The sequence below is a fragment of the Sceloporus undulatus genome, chromosome 4 (assembly GCF_019175285.1).
Source record: "Sceloporus undulatus isolate JIND9_A2432 ecotype Alabama chromosome 4, SceUnd_v1.1, whole genome shotgun sequence".
In the NCBI taxonomy this organism is placed as follows: Eukaryota; Metazoa; Chordata; class Lepidosauria; order Squamata; family Phrynosomatidae; genus Sceloporus; species Sceloporus undulatus.
In genome coordinates this window covers 70,625,832-70,651,061 of record NC_056525.1, presented here as the reverse complement: position 1 = coordinate 70,651,061, position 25,230 = coordinate 70,625,832, and the positions used below count along the sequence as shown (strand labels likewise).

General features: G+C 38.9%; 2 protein-coding genes and 1 long non-coding RNA gene across 5 annotated transcripts; 2 read left to right on the top strand and 1 right to left on the bottom strand.

Annotated features, from left to right (window-relative positions):
* Positions 1–748: 748 nt before the first annotated feature.
* Positions 749–5,619, top strand: LAMTOR5 (late endosomal/lysosomal adaptor, MAPK and MTOR activator 5). The gene is made up of 4 exons (XM_042465607.1): positions 749–903; positions 1,055–1,116; positions 4,604–4,721; positions 5,263–5,619. The coding sequence occupies exons 1-4, from the start codon at positions 869–871 to the stop codon at positions 5,321–5,323; spliced, it is 276 nt and encodes a 91-aa protein (XP_042321541.1). The 5' UTR covers positions 749–868; the 3' UTR covers positions 5,324–5,619.
* Positions 5,620–7,371: 1,752 nt separating this feature from the next.
* On the top strand, positions 7,372–25,230 carry SLC16A4 (solute carrier family 16 member 4). 3 transcript variants are annotated; one of them, XM_042462669.1, is made up of 9 exons: positions 7,372–7,779; positions 9,872–10,004; positions 10,624–10,767; positions 11,862–12,023; positions 13,935–14,513; positions 18,017–18,228; positions 22,829–22,922; positions 23,741–23,822; positions 24,922–25,027. In XM_042462669.1, exons 1-9 carry the CDS (start codon positions 7,669–7,671, stop codon positions 24,932–24,934), a joined length of 1,530 nt encoding a protein of 509 aa, XP_042318603.1. In that variant the 5' UTR covers positions 7,372–7,668; the 3' UTR covers positions 24,935–25,027. The 3 variants fall into 3 exon arrangements, with proteins under 3 accessions (XP_042318603.1, XP_042318602.1, XP_042318601.1); XM_042462668.1 differs by lacking the exon at positions 23,741–23,822 and having other exon boundaries at positions 10,657–10,767; positions 24,922–25,230; XM_042462667.1 differs by lacking the exon at positions 23,741–23,822 and having other exon boundaries at positions 24,922–25,230.
* On the bottom strand, positions 16,083–24,172 carry LOC121928240. Its single transcript, XR_006103466.1, has 3 exons — positions 22,835–24,172; positions 18,127–19,568; positions 16,083–16,828 (listed from the first exon to the last, which is right to left on the bottom strand). It is a non-coding gene; the product is annotated as an uncharacterized LOC121928240 (long non-coding RNA).

The following is a 25,230-nucleotide window of genomic DNA, read 5'->3' as shown; positions in this document are numbered from 1 at the left end:
AAAGGGTGAAGGGCCTGGAAACCATGCCTTACAAGGAGAGACTTAGGGAGCTGGGTGTGTTTAAACTGGAGAAGGGAAGGTTAAGAGGTGATATGATAGCCCTGATTTTAAACATTTGAAGGTATGTCATATTGAAGAGGGAGCAAGCTTGTTTTCTGCTGCTCCAGAGAACAGGCCATGGAACAACGGATGCAAACTATAGGAAAAGAGATCCTAAACCTTAGGAAGTAAGGAAGACACTGACAGTGGAAGATACTGCCTTGGAGTGTAGTGGCGCTCTTTAAACAGAGGCTGGATGGCCATCTGTTGGGGATGCTGATTGTGAGTTCCTGCATGGCAGAATGGGGTTGGATTACATGGCCCTTGATTTCTCTTCCAACTCCATGATTCTGTAATTCTATGAATCACTTTGTATGTGTGAAATTTGCCTTGTTGTTGTGTGCCTCCAAGCTGTTTCTAACTTATGGTGACTCTAAGGCGTGGGGTTTTCTGGGGCTGAGAGAGTGTGACTTGTCCAGGGCCATCGAGTGGGTTTCCATGACTGAGCATGGATTTGAACCCTGGTCTCCAAGAGTCCTAGTCCAGTTCTTAAACCACTACAGCACCGTGGCTCTTTTATGCAATATAGGTGTTTTAATGTAATTTTCCTGTTATATTTTCAACCAAAAAAAGAATCCGTTAAAAGAAAAACAAGAGGGAAAGGCCCCCCTCGCCCCCCCCCCCCCCAGAGGGAAAAGAGATGACGCGCGTGCGCGTTCGGCCTCGAAGAATTAAGAGCCAAGTGAGCTGCCGTCCTCCTCCTCCTCCTCCTCGGTCACGTGAGCGCGGGTCAGCTGACTTTGCGGAAGAGGCTTCAGCGGGCGGCAAAATGGAGGGAGCCCTGGAGCATCACTTAGAAGATACGTAAGTGCCACGGCGTTGTTGTTGTTGTCTTCCATGCTCCCTAACCCTCTCCCCCGGGGCTCCTTAAACGCCCTTGTGGCGGGAGCGAAGGGCTGCTGATGCCGCCTCCTCCTCCTTGATTTCTGGCCCCTTCTCTCTCCTCCCCCCCCAGGATGAAGAATCCCTCCATCGCAGGAGTCCTCTGCACCGACTCCCAGGGGCTCAATCTGGGCTGTAAGTAACGCAGAAGAGGGGTTTGAGGGTTGGGCTGAGACTCTGGAGGCCCGGGTTCGAATCCCGGCTCGGGCATGGAAGCCCATTGGGTGACCTTGGCCCAGTCACACTTTCCCGGCTTCAGGGGAAGAAGATGAATCATAGAATCGTAGAGTTGGAAGGGTCCCCGAGGGCCATCCAGTCCAACCCCCTGCTATGCAGGGAATCTCAGTCAAAGCATCCCCATTGACAGATGGCCCTCCAGCCTCTGCTTAAAGACCTCCAGGAGGGAGACTCCACCATAATCTCCGAGGAAGGAGTGAGGAAGGAGTGTGTTCCACTGTCGAACAGCCCTTACTCTCAGGACGTTCCTCCTAATGTTGAGGTGGAACCTCTTTTCCTTGCATCCACTGCTTCATTGTCCTAATCTCTGGATCATCAGAAAACAAGCTTGCTCCCTCCTCAATCTGACATCCCTTCAAATATTTAAACTGGGCTATCATATCACCTCTTAACCTTCTCTTCTCCAGGCTAAACATCCCCAGCTCCCTAAATCATTCCTCATAGGGCATGGTTTCACCATTTTAGTTGCCCTCCTTTGGACACATGGCTCCAGTTTCTCAACATCCTTTTTGAATTATGATGGCCGTGGCAAACCTCTGAACAAACCTTGTGATAGCTTTAGGGTCACCATAAGTCGGAAACAACTTGAACGCACACAACAAGAAGTAACAGAGAAGTTTTAACCTCATGACATAGCTGCTAGCGGCACTTTAAAGCTTGCCACTCCTATTCAAAAATAAGCTGCTTTGGTATCATTCCCTGCCTTGCCTTGGGGTTTCTCTTAGACTGTTCCAAGACTTTTTTCCCCCTTGCATTCTTTCTCCACACCTCTAATAACTTGTTTTCTGCAAAGAGAAGATGCCTTTAATGTTCTTGAGCTTACTTGGAAGAGGCCATTTTAAGTGTGAGGAGGAATCCCAAGGAAGGAAAAGTCTCTTGTCTCCCCCCCCCCTTAACTAGAGCAATAACTGTCTTTATATAAGTGTGCAAAGGGATGTTGAAACACCTTTGAGACTAACTGTGCAAAATAAGTTGTATCATAAACTTCTGTAGACTCAATAGCATCACCAGGAGTATGTGTGTGAAGTGCAATGGGTGAAACCTGGTTGGACCCTATTTCCCCTTCAGGGCAAGAGAGGCTCACACATACCCTTGCCAAGGAACAGAAGAGGCACACTTTTTGTGCACCTGATGACACTATAGTTAGTGACACCACTGCATAGACTTGGGTCTAAAACACACTGCAGAAACAATCCAGTTTGAGACTTTAACTGCTCTGGCTCAGTGCTAGGGAATCTTGGGAATTGTAGTTTATTGTGGCACCAGAGCTCTCTGACAAAGAAGGCTAAATGTCTCAAGACAACTACAGGTCCCAGAATTCCCTACCATTGAGCCAGGGCAGTTAAAGCAATCTCAAACTGCATTATTTCTGCAGTGTGTTTTGGACCTCAGTCTGCTTCCTCAGATACATGGAGAGAACTATTGCCCAGGAAGGACCTTATAACCAGACTGTATGATTGGCCATGGAAATGCAAAACTTGTGGGTATGGTGATGTGTTTAGTTATGAGAACTAGACGCAAGTACAGCATGTTGTAAGTAAGAGAACTGTGTAGAACCTTTTAAAAAGAAAAACTCCTTATGTAGCTCTAAAGTGCTCCCCGTGCAATACTTGGTAGCAAGCAAGTTAAAATAGACAACTTCTTTAATACCAACCTTTTTTCAATTTAAAAATGGCATCAGTACAAAACATGAAGTCATTTGGACAGCTGTGCAATGAACCAGGTTCAAACCAAATGAGAAATTTTCCTTTATGATACATTTGCTTTCTTTCTGTCAATGTAGCCTGATGTAACTGCCTTGACATGAACAACCCAATATTGGTCTCACACTTCTCACAATATGAGACCCAGGGCATTTCACAGTATGTTAAAACAAAGCACAGACATAACAATATTTAAGCAGTCATATTAAGGACATTAATTTAAAACATTTTAGGGTCTCTCAAAAAAGGGCAGAGACTTTTGGCTTTAGTTTGTCCCATGTTCTCTCACCTTTCTTGGCAAGCAATACTGACAGACCTATCCTCATGTTTTTTACCCCCCCTATCAGATCTGGCTCTGGGGGGGGGGGGGGGAGGTGGTAGGCATTTATGTAATGTACCTGTTTATCCATCTTGGTTTGTGTGGGGTTACCTGTTTCCTGTGGAGACTGGCAGAGCAAATAGAAAGGGAATGGGGGGATGTTCAAAAGGGCAGGAGATATGAGATGGGTGGGAGGAAGGAAAATATTAGAAAGTGACTAGGAATGGGAAAGGAGTCATGAAGAGAAGTGTAGAGCTTGGAAAGGGATCAAATTGGGAAGAAACTCAGTTCTTGATAAAGATAAAAGTATAAATGTTTCATGGGGGATAAAACAATTTTCTCTCCTCTCCTTTGGGGATAATTTTGCTCTTCTCCAACTTTGACTCTAAAGTCTGGATAGGAATGCTGAAGGATGTCAAAAATTGCAGTGGGATCAGAGAGAGATGCAAACAGCAGTGAAGGTCTGCTCCTGTCTGCATTTCTGAACAGATAACTCTTGAGGGAGTATGCCTATCAATAGGGGAAAAATCTCCATCCCTATTATTTAGCTAGAACCAAGTTAGTAATTGAAAAGCAATAGAAAATAAGAACAAGAGGAAGCCTGCTGGATCACAATGGTCCACTTGTTCAGGCATTGTTTTCTAGAGAAGCTATGCGGATACTTCTGAGGTTTCTATGCAAAATAAGAAGGCATTGGCTTTCTTGTTTTAGTCCACCAGATACATCCTCAAGACTTAGAAGCCCCACTTAACTACACATAGCCCTAGTAGTTATCGTTAACCTACCTAGACTTTAACCCCCAGAAGCTCCAGCGAGCATGGCCGGAAATTTGGAATCTCAAGTCTAAAATATGTAGAGCATCAAGGCAATCTACAGTTTTAGACAGGATTTTATCAACCTGTGTTTTTAAAAACATATTTGAGTAGTCTCACCCTACCAAGGCATTGTAAAGACTTGAGTAGGGTAAATGAATGAGCCCACCTCTTCCATTGCTATTTCTATCTCCCTTAAGGGTGACGGTCTGAAGTCTCTTCCATACGTGGCGTTTCTCCACCAGCTGGAAACAGTGGTTTTGAGGCAAGGGTGGGAACTTCATACTGTTACCCTCCAAGGGTGGAGCTAATAGAAATGAGAGGGGCAGGATTATCTTCTCACTCATTTAACTTATTGAGGCATTTGAGTGCCTCAGTAGGGCTTTAGTAGCCATTATAATTTTTCATATATGTCAGTTTTTCTTCCTCTCTTACGTTCAGCATATTTTCTTCACATGAAGCCAGTCTTAGTTGTTAACTTAACAAAATAACTGTATCCTGTATTTCTTGATTAATCTTCCATCCTTGTCAATTATCTTCTTGTCTTCTAGGTCGTGGCACCCTCTCAGATGAACATGCAGGGGTGATATCTGTTCTAGCCCAGCAGGCAGCCAAATTAACAAATGATCCAACAGATATTCCTGTAGTGTGTCTTGAGTCAGACACTGGGTAGGTGTGTTCATCGAGATCTGTTGCTTTCTTCTTTTGTGTGAAATAGGTTCAAAGCCTCATTCCATAAGTTACTTTCTGACAGATTGATGTCAGTAGGCTGGTAAACATTTTCTGCTCTTTGGCTTTCATGTCTCATGCACACATTGACTTGTTTGAAAGAAAAGCTTTTACATCTTTCTTTTTCTTGGATAGAATGTGAATTATGTCCTCCAGATTTTTTTTTCTTTTTGGCCTCACACTCCCATAAGGCATGGCAAGTGATGAAGAATAAAGGGAGTTTCAGGCCAGAAAAGATCTGGAGGGCCATGGTTGCTCGCCCCTATTCTAAGGAGAGCCTTGGTTAATGGGCTTTGACTTAGGTTTTTGGCGTAATCAGGTGGAGGGGCCAGAAAGTTTTAGTAAACTCGGTTTAGCAGATCTTAAGTGCTTTGAGATTTAAAAGGTAGCAATGCTAGGCTGGAGTTATTTCAATTAATGCTGAGAACTTGCTTTATTATGTGAAAATGTGTGTAAAATCTAAACTTCCTGTCTCTTTCAGAAATATCATGATCCAGAAGCATGATGGCATCACAGTGGCAGTACACAAAATGGCTTCTTAACCTGAACATTCAGAACACTCATTGTTCTTCAGCAACTCACCTGTGTGGAACACATTTTTGCAGATTACAAGGGATTGGCTATTCAGTGTCACTTGGCTGGATCAGACTGTAAATATTCTCCTTGCATAAGTTGGTCAAGAAACTTCTGAACTTCTGCCATTTCGTACTGTCACAAGTGGAAATTGTTTATGTTTTGTAGCTGGAGGCAGCATATTGACAGATTGTCCAGTTACCAACCCCACCTCCTAATTAATTAATAAATAAAAATGCTGCTTTCCCTGGGCAGTGTGACTAAATATCTGTGCATTTCTGTCCATGCCAGTGTTTTGAACAGCATTGAGATTGTTCTCTTTAGGAATGCATAAATCTAACACTCATATAGTGAAAAGGACCTTGACAGTATCAACGATATGAATTCTGTGCTGCTTTCTTAATCCAACTGATACACAGCATTGTTTCTGGGTTATCTAGGTATTGGTTGAAAACAGAACTTCATGAGTTGCACCTCTCAGTCTCCTAAATTTCTTGAATTGGGCTGACTGATTAGTGATCCAAATAGGACTGCTTACTAAACATGGACACTTCACATCCTAATTCTTGAGACCAATAAATCTACCAATTAAAATTTTTCGAAATCCTTAAATTTAGAGGGTAGCTCAAAATTGTTAATCCCTAGTATCATAATCCATTGGCAACTATCGATCAAACAAATAACACTTGACGCTCGGGAAGGTTCTATTTAGCTGAGCTAAAAGGAAGTTAGCTCCCTCCACAAGCCTGCAACAGTTGCAGTGTGGCTTTTCTTAAGGTCTAATTTTTTTCTACTTAAAAAACTTACATTATTACCCTCCTAGCCTGAGTTGAAGGCTTAGGTACCTTTTGTATCTTCTTGCTTTAAAATCCTTCCAAATAAATCATTTTAGTAAAATTTCTTTGCACCTGATCTCTACTTCAGAAACATTTTTTATTGGAAACATATTCAGGGCTAGCTGTGTTGACTGTACAGCAAAATAAACCAAAATCACTTTTTTGTGGATTGTTTACTGGAGTTATTCAAATATTGGATGTTCAATAGAAATTTAGTGCAAACGTAAATGATATAAGTGTTAAAAAGAAAGAAAAATTGTGGAACATCCTGTCCCTGAATAATGAAAACATTCCAGGTTAGCATTATTAGAACCAGAAGTACTGAACACTACCTAAACACACATCACTGGTTAAGATGGGTATGAAAGCAGGACACGAATACTGCAAGCATTCCTATTGTCAAGATGTGGAAGCAAGGTTTTGCTGTCGCCATAATTCTGTCTCAAGTGTAACATTTTAATTATGGAGAAGTGTTCATTTTTTGGGAAAAAAATCCTTCAGTAAAACACAGCAAGATAGCCACGTATGTATTGTAACTAGATTTTAAAGACACACTGAGGATACTATGGTAAGAGAAGGGTGCAAGATTTGGCCTGGGATGCTTATTTTGTGATCTGGCCTCTTAAAATGAGTTTTCTTACGTATCAATGAAAATCTAGCAATTACGTTACAATAAATCATATTTGTACCCATTAAAAATGCATTAATATCTGACATACCTCAGATTGTGATCTCTGGTTTTCTCCTTCCTAGCATCTATTGTTAACCTTGTTTGAATTATTGAAAATGGTGAAGTGTCTTTCATGATAATACACAAGTAGCCTTCTCATTAGAAATACTCGACTTGCATACCCACTTCTCAAAAACCTTGATTTATATCCGAATTTATATACCTGCTAATTTCTTATATTTTCCTTATGGCCCCCAAAGTTGCAAGCATAATAAAAAAATTATTTAAGAAATGGATCAAAATAGGTCTTTTCCATCACATCCAGCCTTTCTCCTCTCCTCAGCTATTAAGAGAAATAGGAAGGCTGAGACAGCTGTATAGGGAAAATAGTGAAACAGAATAAAATGAAACAGCAACAGGTACTACAAATATCAACACACAATATCCTCTTCTGAAAAAAATTGTGTCCAATGGCAAGCAGATATCTGGGGTGGAAGGGTGTTATCTTAAATGCTCTTCATCAAGCAAGAACATTGGGAAGGGTATTATGCTGTAGAAGGGTCAGTATTGGTTCGTAATGTTTTCATATCGGTGTAACACCATTACAGAATAACCAGTGAGACAGCAATTAAGAGATTCATTCTAGTCAGAAGGGCCATGCTTTTATTCTTTAAAAAAATGTGGTTAATGGTTAAGTCAAAACAGCTGCAGTTAATATAAAGTAGCCTGTTTTAAGAGGCTGTCTGTATTGAGAACTAATACCTTCAGAGTGACAAGAGGACTTTGACAGTGCTATGTACAGCTCAAGATGTGCAGCAAGAATGAAAAAGGAAGAGGCCCACCTAATAACAAAGATTCTGATCATACAGAAGTTCCTGATGGAGGGTGGGGATGGCTGATTGTGTTTAACTTTTTTCTGGTAAGTAAGAAATGGGATAAATCATAGAGCATGTTGTGGTCTTAAAATTTATTCCAGTCTCACTTCATTTCATCACTAATACAAAGACAACAGTGCAGAAAGGTGGGTTTTTAATTTAGGGCCAGTGTTATGTACTTGTTTTAAGTATTGGCCAAGGACTAGGAGACCAGTTTGAATCTCCTCTCAGCCATGGAAGCAAACTGGGTGACCTTGGGCAATTTATATTTTCTTTGCCTCAACAATAAGGCAATGGTAAATGTCTGGATAAATCTTGCCAAAAACCCCTCTATATTAGGGTAGCCATAAGTCAGAGTCAATAGAAATGCCATTTTCCCTTTATAGCATAGGTATAGGGTGCTATACCTGTAAATGCTGTGTAGATAAGGGAATGTTTGCAGGCCATGTTTGTAAAGTCAATTACACCCACTGATTAGTTACAACTCAAGTCTATATGACAAAAAGGCAGAAGCATGAGCTGTATATTAGTAAGTGGCTGAGATTTCATGGATAACTTGTGGGCCTGAGGAACACTTTTCAGGTTGCTCAAGAACTTCAGAGCTACCATTTAGATTTTTTCTGGTTTAAAATAGATTCACCCAAGATATTAAGTACATATCTAAAAATCTAGATTACAGATGGAACAAACATATACAGATACATTTGTGAAGCAGCGATAAGTCTAAGATATACTGACAACAAACAAACTGTTGTCCCGCATGGCATGTAAAATGGCTTTTAGTTACATTCCTTGAAGTTTTCTAGTTTAGAAACTGCACTACACTGAATTCCACAGACGGAAAGGAAGCACATAAATGTATTCCCCCCCCTCCCCCCCCCTAATCCATCATGTCACAAACTCAATGAGGGAAGGAACCAATGAATTACCATCAATCAAAATAAATTAGGTGGATCCATCAGTCGGCCAACAAGCTGGTACAACTTATTCAAGTTTATCTTTTAATAAAAGGAATTTCAACATGAAACAAATTCAAGAATTAAACTGCCATGTTAAAACAGAAACAAACTAGAGCCAATAAGCTGAGCATTGTTCTCATGGATTTATGAGTTGACTCACCCTTCAACGTGACTACTTTCACTTGGACTAACCAACAGATTCAGTCTGAGTAACTTTAGCAGCATCATTCCACATCAAACACCCTCACCATGATGCTTTTAAGTATCTTAGCTTGAGGAAGACACTCTGGTTGAACCCGAAACCACTGAGATATTTGTGTGGTTTTGGAAGGCTTAATAAAGGTATGACCACAATATGGACTCTGGAATTTAAGGTCAACAGATACAACTATCATTGCATTTGTATAATTGAATTAGGTTTTTTAAAACCATATTAACAATTAACTAAAATGTGTTATCTGTTTCACATTAACTTTCCTGTCTCTGTACAATCCCTTCAAGAATTCAACTGTGACAAACCTGGAATCACACTGGGGAGGGAGGGAAAAACTGGGATATTGGGTTCTTGTATGGATTCTTTTAATTGTAAGCCACCTCGATTGTCTTTTTAATGACAAGCGGGGTATAAAATAAAATAAAAAACCTCACTGCTCAATAAAGGACCTTCAGCTAGAATATCCCCAGTAATAGACATCCAGAGATCCCACTGCCTCTCTAGGCAATTGGTTCTATTGCTAAACTGCTTTCACTGTCAAGACGTTCCTCCTAATATTCAACTGAGATCTACCCAGCTGTAACTTAAAACAATTAGTCCTAGTTCTACCCCCCGAGGCAGCAGTGAACAAACCTGCACTCACGTCTGTGGCAGCCCCTTGAGGTATTTAAATAGCTCCTACAAACCTCTTATCCCTATTATTTCTCTTCCTCCTTAGGCATTATTTCTCTTCCTCTAATCTTTGGACTGGGAGAGACCCACAGGTTCATCCCAAATATGACTGTTCAAAACTCTTTCAAATACCTATGGAAGCATCTACTGCCCCTCTTCCTCCCATTATGTTAAGATCATAAATTGCTGTTCTGCATGACAGGACCAGTCTGTTTTACATGTTCTGCAATCTAGAAACACCCCATTTTATGTTTCAACTAATATTTTACTGATATGTTTTATTTTTGAAAGGTAAATATAACTGTAATGGGAACACTGAAAAACTTTGCAATTTTCTTTGTGGCCTTTCAAGAAGATATTGGTGGCTCTTCTGAACATGTCACCTGGATTGGCGCTATTATGTCTTCTCTTCGATTTCTAGCAGGTTTGCACAAATATATTCACCTAAACTGCTGCTGCAGAAATAGCACAACTCAGGCCATGAAATTCTTCTTTTGAGAAATGTTAGTCCTGAAATATTTTTAGCTAGTATGAATGGCTACTTCATTCGCCTATCTATACAGCAATCCTAAACCGAACTGGGATCTTATGGCCATAAATCCACTGGGGTACAAATCAAGACCCTTGTATTACAGGGGAGGACTGTATGGGTATGGGGCCTTTAACCCTTGGGCTCACCTGATTGAGGTCAGGGCTTCCTATGACATAGCGATACTGTTTTTGGAAATAAAATATAGCAGGCACACCAGTTCAGGATCATAGTGGGGTTGGTGGACAAATAGTTTGTTTTCCCCCTGCTTGGTTTTTCAGCTAGATTAGGCTCCCTGCACATACATTAGTATAAGAAGAATAAAATTATTCAAGTGACATCTAGCTTGTCCTCAAATTTGGTGTGATGGAAAACAGGTAACACATAAAATTTAATGTGATCAGTTTCCACAATGTAGCATTTTCTAGATAATTCTTCTTTGGGGTGAGTGCAATATAGTGATCACAATATTGTGATCAGTATTCTAGAACTCAAGACATCACCTCTGTTTCAGCACCACTGGTAACCACAGTATGTCAAATGCTAGGGGAACGGACAACGGCTTTGATCGGAGCATGTCTGGTTGGTGCTGGCTGTCTTACTAGCACATTGGCCACAAGCATTTCTTTCCTCTGTGCAACTATGGGATTCCTAGCAGGTAAGTGTGCCCTGTCAATATGCCGTACCTACTGAGAACACAGATAACCTGTATACCATCTTAATCGACTAGATGGCAGGTGGCGGTTTGGCTTTTGCAAACAACTTCTCTAAAGAGAAGATTATGTTTTCCTTGTACTGGCACTGATGAAATACTGGGCAAAATTAGAGAAACATACATTTTAAAACTCAATACAGGGAGAATTCTAGTTGTTGGGCAGGGGCCACCCTTAGGCAACAGTGCCACATTTTCCTCCCGCACTCCTCATTAGGACAAACATGGAGCTATTGTCTCTCTCACTCACACATATATATACACACACAGTTGTTTACCTGGACAAGGCGATGAAAAGCTCTAGAATTCTTTTCCTCATTGTCCTAAAGCTATTTAGGATTACTTTTCTTTTCTTTTTAAAATAATTTTTGTTTTATTTACAATTTAAAAACATTCTCTAACATATAATTTCACAATAATCTTTCTTACTTTTCAAATTTAAAACATGTACTAGAGATAAAAAAGTGAAACAAAGGAACAGTTTTTCTTCCATTATCTAGCCATTCATTTACAATATGTTCCTAACTTTACCTGATCTTTCAATTTAAGAAGCTGCCTTATACCAGCTCAGACTGTTTGTCCACCTAGGCCAATAACATCTTCTTTGCTCAGACTCACAGTGGCTCTCCAGTTTCTCAAGCATGGATCTCTCCCATTACCTGTTATATTATTCTTTTAAACAGGGACATCAAGTACAAAACCAGGGACTTTCAAGATGTCAAATACCTGCTCTATCGCTGAGTTGTGGTCTCTAAATCCCTTACTTATATAACTGTTCATATATGTTTGATTTGCACTGCCTTAATTATACAACTGTTCATATATAATTATATAAATAAAATCACAGTTAAAGGAAGTTAACCGATTGTTATTATTTCACAGCTCAGCTTGCTTCCAACAGTGACACCTGGGATCATTCATTTTGGGTTAGCTTTAATTCATGTACTGCTGCTTTTAAACAATCAAAACTATTTCAACTGAATTTTTAAAACTCACTCAAACAAAATTCAGTTCATAATCACTGTATTTTGTTGTTTTAGGATTAGGTTTTGCTTGCTTGTATCAGATTGCAGCAGTGATGACTGTTAAGTACTTCAAGAAACGTCTGGCTCTAGCCAATGCAATTGGCCGTTCAGGAATGGGACTGAGTGTTGTGTTGGCACCATTTGTTCAACTTCTGATCCAAACATATGGTTGGCAAGGTTAGTAACTTTCACTTTTCAGATTTCATTTTGACCAGGGGTAGGCAACCTGCGGCCCGCGGGCCGGATGGGCCCAGCAAGGCCTTGGGACCGGCCCCAGCCTGGTCCTGCTGCCGATTGCTGCTGGGGCCTCTGGCGTCTCGCACAAGAGGCATGGTGGGGCAATTGTCTATAGAAGCCTCAGAAACATGCATTTATCTTAACATTTTTTTTAAAATCAGCAAATTTTTTCACGTGTCCTCCATTTTTTATTTTAAAAGTTCCCTCCATTTGAAAATTTTGTCCTACATTTGTCCCGGTTTATTTATTTATTTAATTTTTAAAAAATTATTTAATTATGTATTTTTTGGCTTCGGCCCCCCAGTTGTCTGAGAGACAGTAACCCAGCCCCCAGCTCAAAAGGGTTGCCTACCCCTGATTTTGACTGTCAAATCAACCAGGGCCACAACATGTTTCTTGGCTTTTTAGCTTTTGATTTATTTTATTTTTTCCATTTTCTCTGAAATGTCTCAACAGTAAATGTCAATTATTTAGTTAAGATGTTTTCTTCAAAACTGTTAATCAATAGTTACAGTTAACTACTATGGGTTGATGTTAAACCCAAAACAATTATTTCAAGAGTGAAACAGTAACCAACTCCTCCTTCAAATTTTGAATTCTAAAATCAGTATCAATACTGATGTTTCCTACAAGAGGGGAAACTTTTAATATGAGGACTTGGACTTAATTCTTTGAGGCTTTTACCCGCAATAAAGGTAAAACCCTTTCAACTGGACTGCATTTGACAAGTTTTATCTATGCATCACCTAAACATCTGTGCTTAAGAACAGTTAACTTTGCATAAGACAGGGACAGCTGGATCACAAGGGAAGTTACTTTTCTATTGCTAATGGAGTTGAAATGTTATTACCTGTCTTTTATTGCCCTTTGTTCCTGGTCCTCATATGAACAAGGAGTAGCCTCTACTCGCAGCACTGAAATCCCTCAATACCATCTTAACTAACAACAGAGTAACATCTGTGTTAGAATACAGTCTGCCCTCCTTATCAACGGATTTTTTATCTACGGATTCAAGCATCCACGGCTTGAAAATATTATTTCAAAAAGTATACATTTCAAATAGCCAAGCTTGATTTTGTAATTTTATATAAGGGACACCATTTTTGCTATGCTAGTATATTTAATGGGACTTGAGCATCCACGAATTTTGTTACCCACGGGGGTTCCTGGAACCAAACTGCAGTGGATAACAAGGACTGTCTATGAGTAATATATTCGCTTTTTCTTCTGTATGATTTTTAACATCTTTGATGAAGAAACCAGTGACGCTCCATTTCAATTAGCCAATAAAGTTATCGTTCTTATGTAGATTTTGGAATTTGTTGTATTTTTCTGTACAACTAAAACGGTTACCCCTGAAGACTATTATATGACAAGAAGGTAGAAAATTTTCCAATGTTGCTGCTATTCTTTTAACAAGAACAAATGCTTTGCTGCTACTTCAATCAACAACAGAGCTCTGGTAGCGCAGTGGTTAAATGCCTGTACTGCAGCCACTCACTCACAAATCACAAGGTTGCGAGTTCAATACCAGCCAAGGGCTCAAGCCTGAGTCAGGCTTGCATCCTTCTGAGGTCACTAAAATGAGTACCCAGCTTGTTGGGGGCAATAGCTTACAGTTGTAAACCGCTTAGAGATTGCTCAGGTGGTATGAAGTGATATATAAATGAAGCTGCTATTGCTATTGCATTGAGAGCTGGTTAGAATATTCAGTTGCCCTAAATGACCCCCCTTTTCCAGGAAGCAAACAGCCCTACTGCAATAGCTACATTTCTATTAATCTGGTTAATCTGTTATGAGAATGGAGGGGGGGGGGAGAAATCACACCTTAGTCTCTTTTCTTTCCCTCAGGTGCCCTATTGATATACGGCGGTATGATGTTGAACCTTGTGCCTTCCAGCATGTTACTACAACCAGTTAATGATAAGAGGATGAAAGATGTGGGAACAAAAAATGAAGGCAATCTAGTATCTCTACACTCTAAGTTTCCAGAAACACTGAAAGACACCCTGGATGAAAACTGCATCACAGAAGTGGACATGGTGGCTTCTTCCAATCATGAATGTGAAAGTAAAAGCAATCCAGAACAGGCTGAAGCACAATTAGCCCCTGTAATCCACAAGCAGTTTGACATGCAAGTAAAAGCTCACCTCCTGGGCACCCACCAAAATGACAATGACAGCCACGCTAATAGTCAAAACTTCTTTCCAAACAAGGAAGAAAATGTCAAGTCACAGCTTTTCACATCTTTTCCCAGCAAGAGGTGTCCACTTGATTTTTCCCACCTGAAAAACCCTTTCTTCTACATTTTTGCATGGTCCTTTCTATTCAGCCAACTTGCCTATGTAATCCCCACCTTCCACCTTGCAGCCAGAGCAAAAACTTTGGGAATAGACCCAATGGACACTGCTTATATCATTACAGTAGCTGGTAAGAAAAATGTGATCCTTTGGCTTTGAACTGTCTTCATTATGATTTTCATACTAAACAAATCTTTGGGGATAGGGAGAACAAGCAGTTTAGAATTTTTGTACTACTGGTTGAGTTTCACTTATCCAGAATTCCAAAATCCAACATTGTCCACATGGGTGGCTGAGGTAGTGGCACACCTTTGCTTTCTTATGGTTCAATGTACACAAACCTTGTTTTGTGCACAATATTAAAACTATTGTGTATAGTGTTATATTCAGGCTATATATATAAGGTGTATACAAAACAGAAATGAATTTCATGTTTAGACTTAGGTTTCATTTCCAAGATATATCATTATGTACATGCAAATATTCCAAAATCCCCCAAAATTCAGGAAGCCTCAACCTGTATAAGCTTTTATATATATGGATCACAATATCAAAAGAAATCCAGAAACCTAGTAATTGGATGTCTGACATGAAAATACTTGTGGCCAAGAATATCATTTTAATATAAAAATGGTCAAACAACTGCAAACAGCAGACATGGCACTGAGGAAAAATAAATTGAATGAATGAATTTATTTACGGCACATGGCCAGCACCAAAATATAGCAAGAATACAAAACATATAACATCAAGTGTACTGCTAAAAGCCGTAGTTGAAGGCAAATATAAAAAGATACCGTATCAGTGCAGACTATGCCCTTACGGCTTTGAGGTGGTTGAGTCAATTGCTCATGTTCTTTTTCAATGTCCCCTTTATATAGAATCTCGTGCCACACACACACACACACACACACACACACACACACACACCCTCTTTTACAACACCTACCTGGCAGAAATGAGCAATTTTATGTACATTATCTTCTTTCAGACCGCAAGGAACTGGTAGCTATAAAAGTTGCCAAGTTCTTTGCAGCTGCAATTATCTGCCGTAAAAACTTTTTAATACAGATGAAGTAAGAATGCTTTAGAGTTTGGCCATAATGAGCCATCATCTTACTGTTTTTACATATTTTATCCTTATACCATTTTATATAAAATGTCACAGATATGGCATTGAAAAAGTTTGTTGATAACTGTATAACCATGCCAATTTTTTTTTAAATTCTTTCCCTAAATCTTGAAAAGGTTTTGTGGAATGAGGATGTGATATCCGACTGTTGACTGTGCCAATGTCTTATAATAATGCATGAATTTTGTGATGCTATGGGGGATGGGACTGTGGGCATTCTCCCCTTCTACATGGATATATAGAAGGTACACATCTTCGTTCGGAGTAGAATGTTGATAAAAATAAACTAATTCTGGATTATTGGACAGTTTATTGGAAACATCAGTCTTTGATGTGATGCAACCATCAACAATATTAGGAAAGATTTTAACAATTATAATACAGAATATGCTCTATTTCTTTGTCACATAGATGTGTCCATATGTTAACTAGTATGTATAGTTGTGTCAGACCATCTTTAAAAGGATATAGAACTGAAAAAGACATTCTTGTATTTATATCAGTTTTCAGTAAGATTACTTCTTACTTTACTTCGTTGTTTATTATAAAGTAAGACACAAATTCCAATAATAACAAATGACTTTATTAAGCAAATCTGTTAATTTTAATTAACTCTTTAGATTTTCATTTAATAATTCAAAAAACATTGCTAAATAGGGATCAACAAAAGAAGGCCCCAAGATGAAATCCAATCCCCCACCCCTTAGAATGAATGCTCTCCCCTGCTCTACCAGTTACCAGCTCAAAGGCAAGAGCAGTCTAAGAAGGGATCAGCAGGTGCGGGGCAACTGGGACTTACCAATAGGCAACTTGTGGAACTGGAAGCCAGAGATGAAACCTTGGTTCTTCATTCTGATTGCATTTAATAAAACAGCTCTCCAATAATCCTGAAGAATAAGGAAACAGTCTACAACTGAAGATAATGGGGAATGGCCACCGTCTTCCACTTTGCGCACCAGGCTACACACAGGCAACCGAGGGGTTTGCTTCTTACCCCTGCAAAAGACAAAAATTAAACCTAACTGCACATGAAGTTTGTCTTTTATAGTTTTGTGCAGCACCATATGGCTTCCATTACTATATTAACTAGTTTAAAAGAACAACAAACGTTTACATATACATAAACAAATTTGTCAGATTACAGCCAATTTAATTTTCTGTTGAAGAAAATAAGTGAGGAAGCTGCTTTATATGAAGTTTGTCCAACTTGCCTCATACTGTTGTCACCGACTAGTAGTGATTCTCCAAAATTTCAAGGGAAATTCTTTCTTCTGAATCCAGACTGCAAGCTCTACCACTGAGCTATCACTGGGCTACAAAAAAGATCAGTCAGGTATCTGGGTGTCTTTTACTAGGAGATCACTACATGTTTTCCAAATATTGTATAGTGATCTGGCAATTAGACTTTTGTATGTAGATCACCAGCCTGCTGACACTGGCAACTAGCAGTGATGAAATACAATGTGCAACCTTCCAGTCTAGTAAGACCAACAAATCAGTCCTGAATAAACACAAAGTGTTGTGACCCACTGATGTGTTTATGAATGAGTTTTAGAAGTAGCAGAGAGCTCTGAAAATTACTTGAAGTGTTTTGTTGTTTCATTTGCAAAAAACACCCTAGATTCACAAAAAGCAATCTCTTTATCATTAATGTACTGGCAATCTAAGAGGATCCTTCTGACAAAGCAATCTTGACAAGGACAGGCATATTTAGCATATGTCTCTCTTTCTTTTCAATGAATTAGTTCTCAACAAGAAATGCTGATTGTTAAAAGATTAATAATAATAATAATAATAATAATAATAATAATAATAATATTTATTTCTAGCCTGCCCAATCACGAAGAATCCAGGTGGGTTACAACAGTAAAATACATCAAATTACAATAGAGTTTTTTAAAAAAATCAAACCCTAGACCTACCCCCCCCATTCCCAGTACTAAAACAGAATTAAACAGTAATAGTATAAAAACATTAACAACATTAAAGAGATTAAAAACATTAAACAAAAAATAGGCAGAAAGATAGGCGGGGAAGAATAGACAGATGAGGGGAGAAATATCTCTATATCTGGGGAGGGTGACTAAGTTGGAAAGGCCTGCCAGAAGAGATCCGTCCTGAGTGCTTTCTTAAAAACTGTCAGAGTAGGAATGTGACAGATCTCCTCTGGCAGGTCATTCCATTGCTTTGGAGCAGTAATAGAAAAGGCCCTCTGGGAAACTGATGTTAGCCTAGATTTTTTTGGCTGTAATAGATTTCTTCCAGAGGACCTTAATGTGCGGGACGGACAATAGGGAAGAAGGCGTTCCCTCAAGTACTTTTTAGATGTGCAGTCCTTTCTGAATTTTTATATTAGCCTTAGAGCCCTTGTATAAAGTATGTGCTTTTAACAATTTAAAATAAGTGGCTATTCTTTTGCCTTCTAATCTTATGCATGATTTTTAAAGATTCTTCAATGATTATGTTTGACCATTTGTTCATTTCCCCTCGTCTCCCTCTAGGAATAATAGAGACAATCAGCCTATTGCTCTCTGGCTGGATTGCAGATCAACACTGGATCAAGAAGTATCATTACCATAAAACATACCTCATACTTTGTGGTGTCACTAACCTGATGGGTCCTCTGGCCACAACCTTCCCATTGCTTACAACTTACTCTGTATTCTTTGCCATTTTCAGTGGTGGATACCTGGCCTTGTTACTTCCTGTATTGGTAAGTAGGGGGAAATAGGAATGAAAGTTATCAAAGTTAACAGTGAAGCACCACTTAACCAACAGGCAGAGTCTCAAACGCAACCTTTTTTTAAAGCGTGCAAGGTATTTTTTTTAAGTCATTTGCTTTGGTACATGGAAAATTAAACAACTGGAAAATAAATGCTTCAAAGATGACACCTTCAGGTCCTGTTCATTTACTGGAATGTAAGAAAGAGAATCGCACAGATACAGTGAAAACATATTTCACTGCCATCAATCAATTTTGAGTCAACAGTTTTTCATCTGCAGTATTCAAAACATCTTTTCTGTACTGTCTCAAGGTGAAAATGTATATGACATAATGCACATTTTTTTCAAACAGCACAATTAAACTGGAGGCATGGATTTTCACAAAAAAGCAGCCATTGCCTTGTTCTGGATTGGGGTCCAGCTGCTATTTTCCCTGCAAAATAGTATAATCAAATGTTTATATTTCAGACATTTAAAAGTGGAGGGAGCCCCATCTAGTCAGTCACACTGCATTTCATGAGAAGGAGTTACCACACAGAATGCCCTTTGTTCTGTGTCTTCAAATTGTTTTCAAATTATGGTGACCCTATTATAGAGTTCTCTTGGTAAGTTTTGTTCAGAGGAGGTTTGCTATTCCCTTCCTCAGAGGCTAAGTGCATGACCTGGCCAAGGTCACTCAATGGGTTTCATGGCTAAGCTGAGAATCTAACCCTCATCTCCAGAATCGTAGTCCAACCCTGAAAGTGCTACACCATGCTGGCTCTCTAGAATGCCTTAATAGCTATTCTTTGCACCTCAGCTGGCTGGAACAACTGAAAACAGGCAACTGAAGAAGATCACTAGGTCTGTGTATGTACAGATTGAGAGGTAATCATAAATAACAAAGCAGTGATGTGATTCAATTGTCCAGGCCTCCTTAAGTCTTGTTTATGTCTTGCTGTACTATTTTAGACACATTGAACATTTGGGATCAATTGCATTACAATATCTGAATAGGAGATTACTAGCATATGATATGGGTAGCATAAGCAAGGCTATCTCCAGTCAGGCAAAGATGCAGTTACTATATCAATGTGAACCTCATAAAAGGCTCTCCAGGTCACAGAGGCTGTATGTAGCTTTAATGACAACAGTGGACAAGCACTTTCCAAGCTACCAATCTAATCCCTTTAGGGTGAGTTCAGCGCCCCTCAACACAGCTTGAACACCACTGTCTCAGATTGATGAACATTTCAGTAAGAGTACCTCAATCTTGTATGGATGGAATTCCATCTTACCAGCCCTCATCCAGTTTAGTCAGTCACTGATAAGTTACTCCCACTGTCTTACCTAAATATGAGCAAAAGATAAAAGAAAAAAGAAAGAAGAAAAAAACAAAAAGGAAGTTGCACAATTTTAACACTGGTGACCAAGTTAAGCATGCTGTTTAAAAATTATATATAACACCATATGTGGCTTGCACCTTTGAAGTTTCTCTTCCATACATGGATGCCTTTCCTCCTCATATATAACTTTTTTTTAAAGGCTTTGAACATTGTTCTTGGTAGTTCTATGCTGAAGCTTGCCTTTTTGCAGGCAGTTACTGCAAGAATTTGCTTGCTTGCAAATAGTAATGTTATTCTGTAAAGATACGTAGTTGCAGTCTATAATTATCAAGATGATTTGGGGGAAAATACTGTTCAGAAGGTTCCCATTCAGAGTTGTTAAAATAATTTTTAACCAGATCTACCTTCATGGCTATCTTTGAGGTGTGAGTGTGCACACAAAGCATACTCCTGCTAACTAGGGCCTGTTACAGACTGCCAAAATAAAGCTTCTTCGGGTCTCTTTGGAGGTATGCTGTTTAAATGATGCATGCACCCTAAGAATCCAGAAGCTGCACCAAAGCTGCACTCCAGTACTTAGAAATGGAGTGTGGCTTTGGCACGACTTCCGGACTCTTAGGACCCACGCGTCATTTAAATAGCTTACCTCCAAAGAGACCCGAAGCAGCTTTATTTTGGCAGTCTGTAACAGGCCTAGGACACTTCATTCCTCCTTCAAACACTTTGCTTACTAAAGGCTAAATAGGAGAAATGTTAAAGGTTAATAAGAAATAATGTGCTTATTTAGGCTTGGGGACACTAATCCATTGCAAGTGCAAAATAAGTGGCTGGATACAAATATCAGTCAGTGAATTGAAGGTAAAGAATTCTTATTGAGGCATGTTTTGAGTACATTTGAGTAACATAATATTTTTCTACATAACTGAATGAGTGAATTTTCTTTGCCTCCCACTTCCAATCATTTATTGTGATCTGCAAAAATCAGTACCACTGCAGGCAATAACCAGGGATCCCCCATTTAGTTGATTTCATCTACACTTTAAGAGATCATGCACTGAATAAATCCACTATTCTAGGCAGGAGTGAGAGTGCATATCTTTTTATCTTCTAGCTCCAAGCCTCCTCTAAACTCCAGACTTTTTGACCCATAGGTGAAAAAGTGGATAGAAAGCTGGAGGGGGTTAAACCATAAGAAGAGGAAATAGAAGTTGGGTGAAGATTTCTCATTTCAATAACTTTAATTTTTAATAATTTAATATTTCACTTATGTTCCAAGTGCCCTGCAATAAACATGCTGATGAGTATAAAGAAGCTCACTTCAGCTCACTTCAAATAAGAAAGAAAGAAAGAAACAAAGAAAGAAAGAAAGAAAGAAAGAAAGAAACTTACAACCGTCACCCAGAAAGAATTCAGAACTCTTACCCAGACTAATGGAGTGGTAGAACATCAGAAAACACACAACAGGAGGGTTTCACAACAAACACAAAAAGAATAGCAGGGAGAAACTGACAATGTAATGAACTATATTACAATGTCCCAAAGGAATGAAACCCCAACTCTACCATATATATGATGATGCTCACATACCTATGGCATACATATGTCTGCCTCTGGCTTCCACTCCACCAAAAGCATCTGAGAAAGTAGAATGAAGTCTACAAAAGTTCATGCTACTAACTTCTTTAAATTAGTCTCAAAGGTGCTACAAGATCTCTCTACATATATCTATATGTAAGTACAGTAACCACATTACAGCAGTACTACAAAAAGTAGGATATACAATACAAAGTGCTATAGAGAACTATATATCCCAAACTATGTACACTAGGTATTTTAAGCCCTTTGGACATTGTTATAATTTGCATTGTCAGTTTCTTCTTGTTATTCTTTCTGTGGTAGAACATCAGCCTTCAGCCCTAAAGGGCCTAACATTCTGAAGGGACAATGGCTGCCTGAAGATTTCACCTTTGCACACTCACTTTCCATTACTCCATTTCAGGCAAGGCCTAAGCATTTTCTTGCCTCACTAGAACAATACAGCCAGTACAGCAGTATGTGATGTATTACAATTCTAAGCCTTCCCCTGAAGCCTCCTGCCATATTCTATATGGAAAAAACCACACCCTCAACCCAATTAAATTTATTGACCTACACCAAATAATTAATTAAAGTGTAGAATGTATGTCAGTGTTAATCAAGAGAACTTTGGAATCTGGGTGTGTTAGGGGAATGACAAATGAATTAATAATTTTACTAAGTTGATTAACAATTTCCCCCCAAATTCTTGCTACCATTCTACCACTCAGCTAGTCTTTCCCTCAATTTTGTCCTGTGCATTCTGTACTGGGAAATTTACAAAGTAATGTTGGTAAATTTCACTGGTAATATTGATGCCCACTCTAAAGCAGAAACAGTTAAATGGCAATCTGCATTGGACTCATTTTTACAGCAATACTAATTGCTTATATCAGTGGTGAGTTAAGGATCACAGAAACCAGGTGGTCACGACTTCCCCCAAAGTAAAAAATTAACAAATGCAATGTCGGAAGAAAAACATTTTAGTCAATATAATTTTCTAAACATGCCAACATATAGCATAAACTACAAATATATGTGGCTTTGGCTTATCTTTACAACTTTTTTTACTATTTTGTACTGATGTTAAATGTTTTTATGTTAGAAGCTGGGCTACTTTTTGGAAAAAAATGATGAAATGTACTTTTTTGATATTGCACTTAATGATTTTGGTAGGTAATACCTTTTATCACCTTCAGCTAGATTTTGAGTAGTCTAGTTTTGTTATCATCCTTAATTATGCTGTTTGTTATCTGTATTTTATTAAGGACGTTGTCTTGCCTTGGTGTCGGGACCAATCTTTTTGGCAAGGATGGTACATATAAGATGGTTCCATGCTAATGGACACTTTGTACATCTGTAGTTTTCCAAGACTTAGTTTAGCTTTTCATTTAGTCTACTGAGCTAGGGAGAAACCAATAGTGCAACACCAAAGAAACAGTCCAGACTATAGATGACTTAAACCATAGTCAGGCTCCACATACCCAAAGATGTTGCCACAACTTTGGCCATTGTCACAAACTGGCCAAACATTACTTGATTCTTAAGACTCAATATTAATTTTAATTGTTTTTTTTTAATTTCAATCATATTCTAATTCTAATCTTCCAAATAATACAGTGTCCAAAACTGATGATATGTGGCCAGAGTGCAAATAGCAACATGAAAAAATATTGATTCTTTCAACAGGTAGACCTTGTAGGTGCCGCCAGATTCCACAGTGCTTTGGGACTTGCTTCATTTATTGCTGGGCTTGGAGTCATCAGTGGACCCCCTATTGCAGGTAACATAAATAGCAGCTGCATCCTTTCCTTGAAATAAGCAATTCTATTGTCAAAACAAACCAGAAACCTATCAAAGATGTAGAGAAAAGGAAAATAAAGACAGTATTGAAGTTATCCAGCCTTCCTCCTGCCTCTGCCACAAGCTGTCTAGCACTAGAAAACATTAAGAAGTAACAATACACACTTAATCTGTAGCAGCTCTGCAGCACCATCTGGCTAATATATATTGTAGACCATAATTCCCTTAGGGCAGGGTCCTGTCCTCTCAATCTTTGTAAAGCACCAGGCAGAAGAACAGTATGTGGTAATAACAACAGTGAATAGTACAGTGTGGGAGGGATAATTATACCCCAATTTTACTATTAGTCCTTGTTTGCCAGCCTAAATACCCTAAAAGCGCCAGATCCCCTCTGATTTTGGAAGCTTACCAGGGTCAGGCCTGGTTAGTATTTGGATGGGAGACTGCCTGGGAATACCAAGGTTGCCTGAGAATAGACTATAATTCAAAGGAAGGAACTGGCAAAATTACTTCTGAGTATTCCTTGCACAAGAATACCCTATGGAATTCATGCAATTGCCATAAGTCAACAGGCAACATTTCAGTGCACATACATACATATGTACACTCTGCAGCTATTAGCCATGATAGATTAATGAAATGTATATCTAGGAATGCATTAGGCATTGAGGACACAAGGTAAATGAGGCTGTACGTAGGAAGTATGTGGCTGGCAGTGCTGAAAATTGTGCTAGACAAAATTGACCTTGGGACTGATCCTATGCTCTCCTTTATTGTGATGTGAATGACATATGGAAGCACCCCATGAATATACAAACAGAAGCAGGTCCTTGGTGAGGAGTCCATTTTATAATACAATACCCTTTCCAATGCAGAAAAGGTAAGGCATGAGCCCTCTAGTGGTTCATTTTAAAACAGTATGGCAGAAATGGAAAATATTATGTAGAGAAAATTGTTAGCGTTAACAAAAAGGGTTATGGGGCTATATCCCTCAACAGAGCATACTGTCCCACTACAACTGTGGTCAGAATAGTATTTCATACTCTAATGTTTAAACCAATAGGCTGTGAGAGGGGCATAAGAATTCATATCACTCTTGTGAACATATGCAGTCTTGTGGAAAAGGGAGACATGTGCCTTCTAATTATTAGCTCTTCCCCTATTAAGGTCCAAAGCACACTGGAGAAATAATCCAGCATGAGACCACTTTAACTGCCCTGGCGCAGTGCTAGGAAATTCTAGGAACTGTAGTTTATTGTGGCACCAGAGTTCTCTGACAGAGAAAGCTAAATGTCTCATTAAACCAGTGCCCAGAATTCCCTAGCACTGAGCCAGGGCAGTTAAAGCGGTCTCAAACTGTATTATTTCTGCTGTGTGTTTTGGACCTAAGTCAATTTTGAGATATCCATTTTGATCCTACGCAGGGTTTCAGTGCACAATTGTGTCATGCCACAAAAACAACAAACATTAAAATTAACAACAGATTAAAATGCCTGAGAAAATAGTATTTTTGCCTGGTTCTAAGTATATTACAACACTGGCACAATGCAGACTTTGCTAAGGAAAGTGTTCCAGAGATGAGACACCACTTCTGAAAAAGTTCTTTCTTTGTTCTTGAATGGCATGCCTCTGATAAAGGATGTTTGTGAAGGATTACTTTGACAGAAGATCCTTTAAAAAAGGCAGATTGGGCAATTTAAAAAAATTGTGCTAACTAAAAGAAATAGTGCAACATATAATTTAAAACAATAAAGTTGCCAAAAATATTTTAAAAACTAACTTTTTATAAATTCCAGAGAGAATAGTGTAATTTAAAAATAGATTATGCTAATGCAATACTCATAAGAGTTTTTCTGTTTGTGTGAACTCTCTAGTAGAAATGCCATGGGATACTCGAAAAGATTAGTTAGTGAAAATTAGTTTTCATCTTGGCAAAAGTCCTAATGCTTAGTAACTGAGCCATGGTGTTCTTCCTACAGGTTGGTTGTATGATTACACTTGGACATATGCCTACTCCTTCATTTTTGCTGGCATCTGTTTTCTTGTTTCTACTGTTTCACTATTCCTTGAACCTTTCACCCAAAAATGGAGACTAAAGAAAGAACTTGAATGAATTGTGTAAGCCAGCACAACTCTACAAAAAACAAAAGATTTGTAATAAGTGTAATAGCTTGTTTACTAGGTGTAATAGGAAGCAATAAAGGACTTATAAAAGAAGTAAGGACAGAAACAAAGGAATATCTTTTTGAAATTGGTGCTTAAGTAACTCAGTGTGCAAGTGAACTCGT

Excerpts from the sequence above, each read along its gene's own strand:
- LAMTOR5 (XM_042465607.1), top strand. The coding sequence starts at position 869 with ATGGAGGGAGCCCTGGAGCATCACTTAGAAGATAC. Across the intron at positions 904-1,054 it reads GAGCATCACTTAGAAGATAC|GATGAAGAATCCCTCCATCG; the intron begins GTAAGTGCCACG and ends CTCCCCCCCCAG. Across the intron at positions 1,117-4,603 it reads CCAGGGGCTCAATCTGGGCT|GTCGTGGCACCCTCTCAGAT; the intron begins GTAAGTAACGCA and ends CTTGTCTTCTAG.
- SLC16A4 (XM_042462667.1), top strand. The coding sequence starts at position 7,669 with ATGTGCAGCAAGAATGAAAAAGGAAGAGGCCCACCTAATAACAAAGAT. Across the intron at positions 12,024-13,934 it reads CCAAACATATGGTTGGCAAG|GTGCCCTATTGATATACGGC; the intron begins GTTAGTAACTTT and ends TCTTTCCCTCAG. Across the intron at positions 22,923-24,921 it reads CAGTGGACCCCCTATTGCAG|GTTGGTTGTATGATTACACT; the intron begins GTAACATAAATA and ends TTCTTCCTACAG.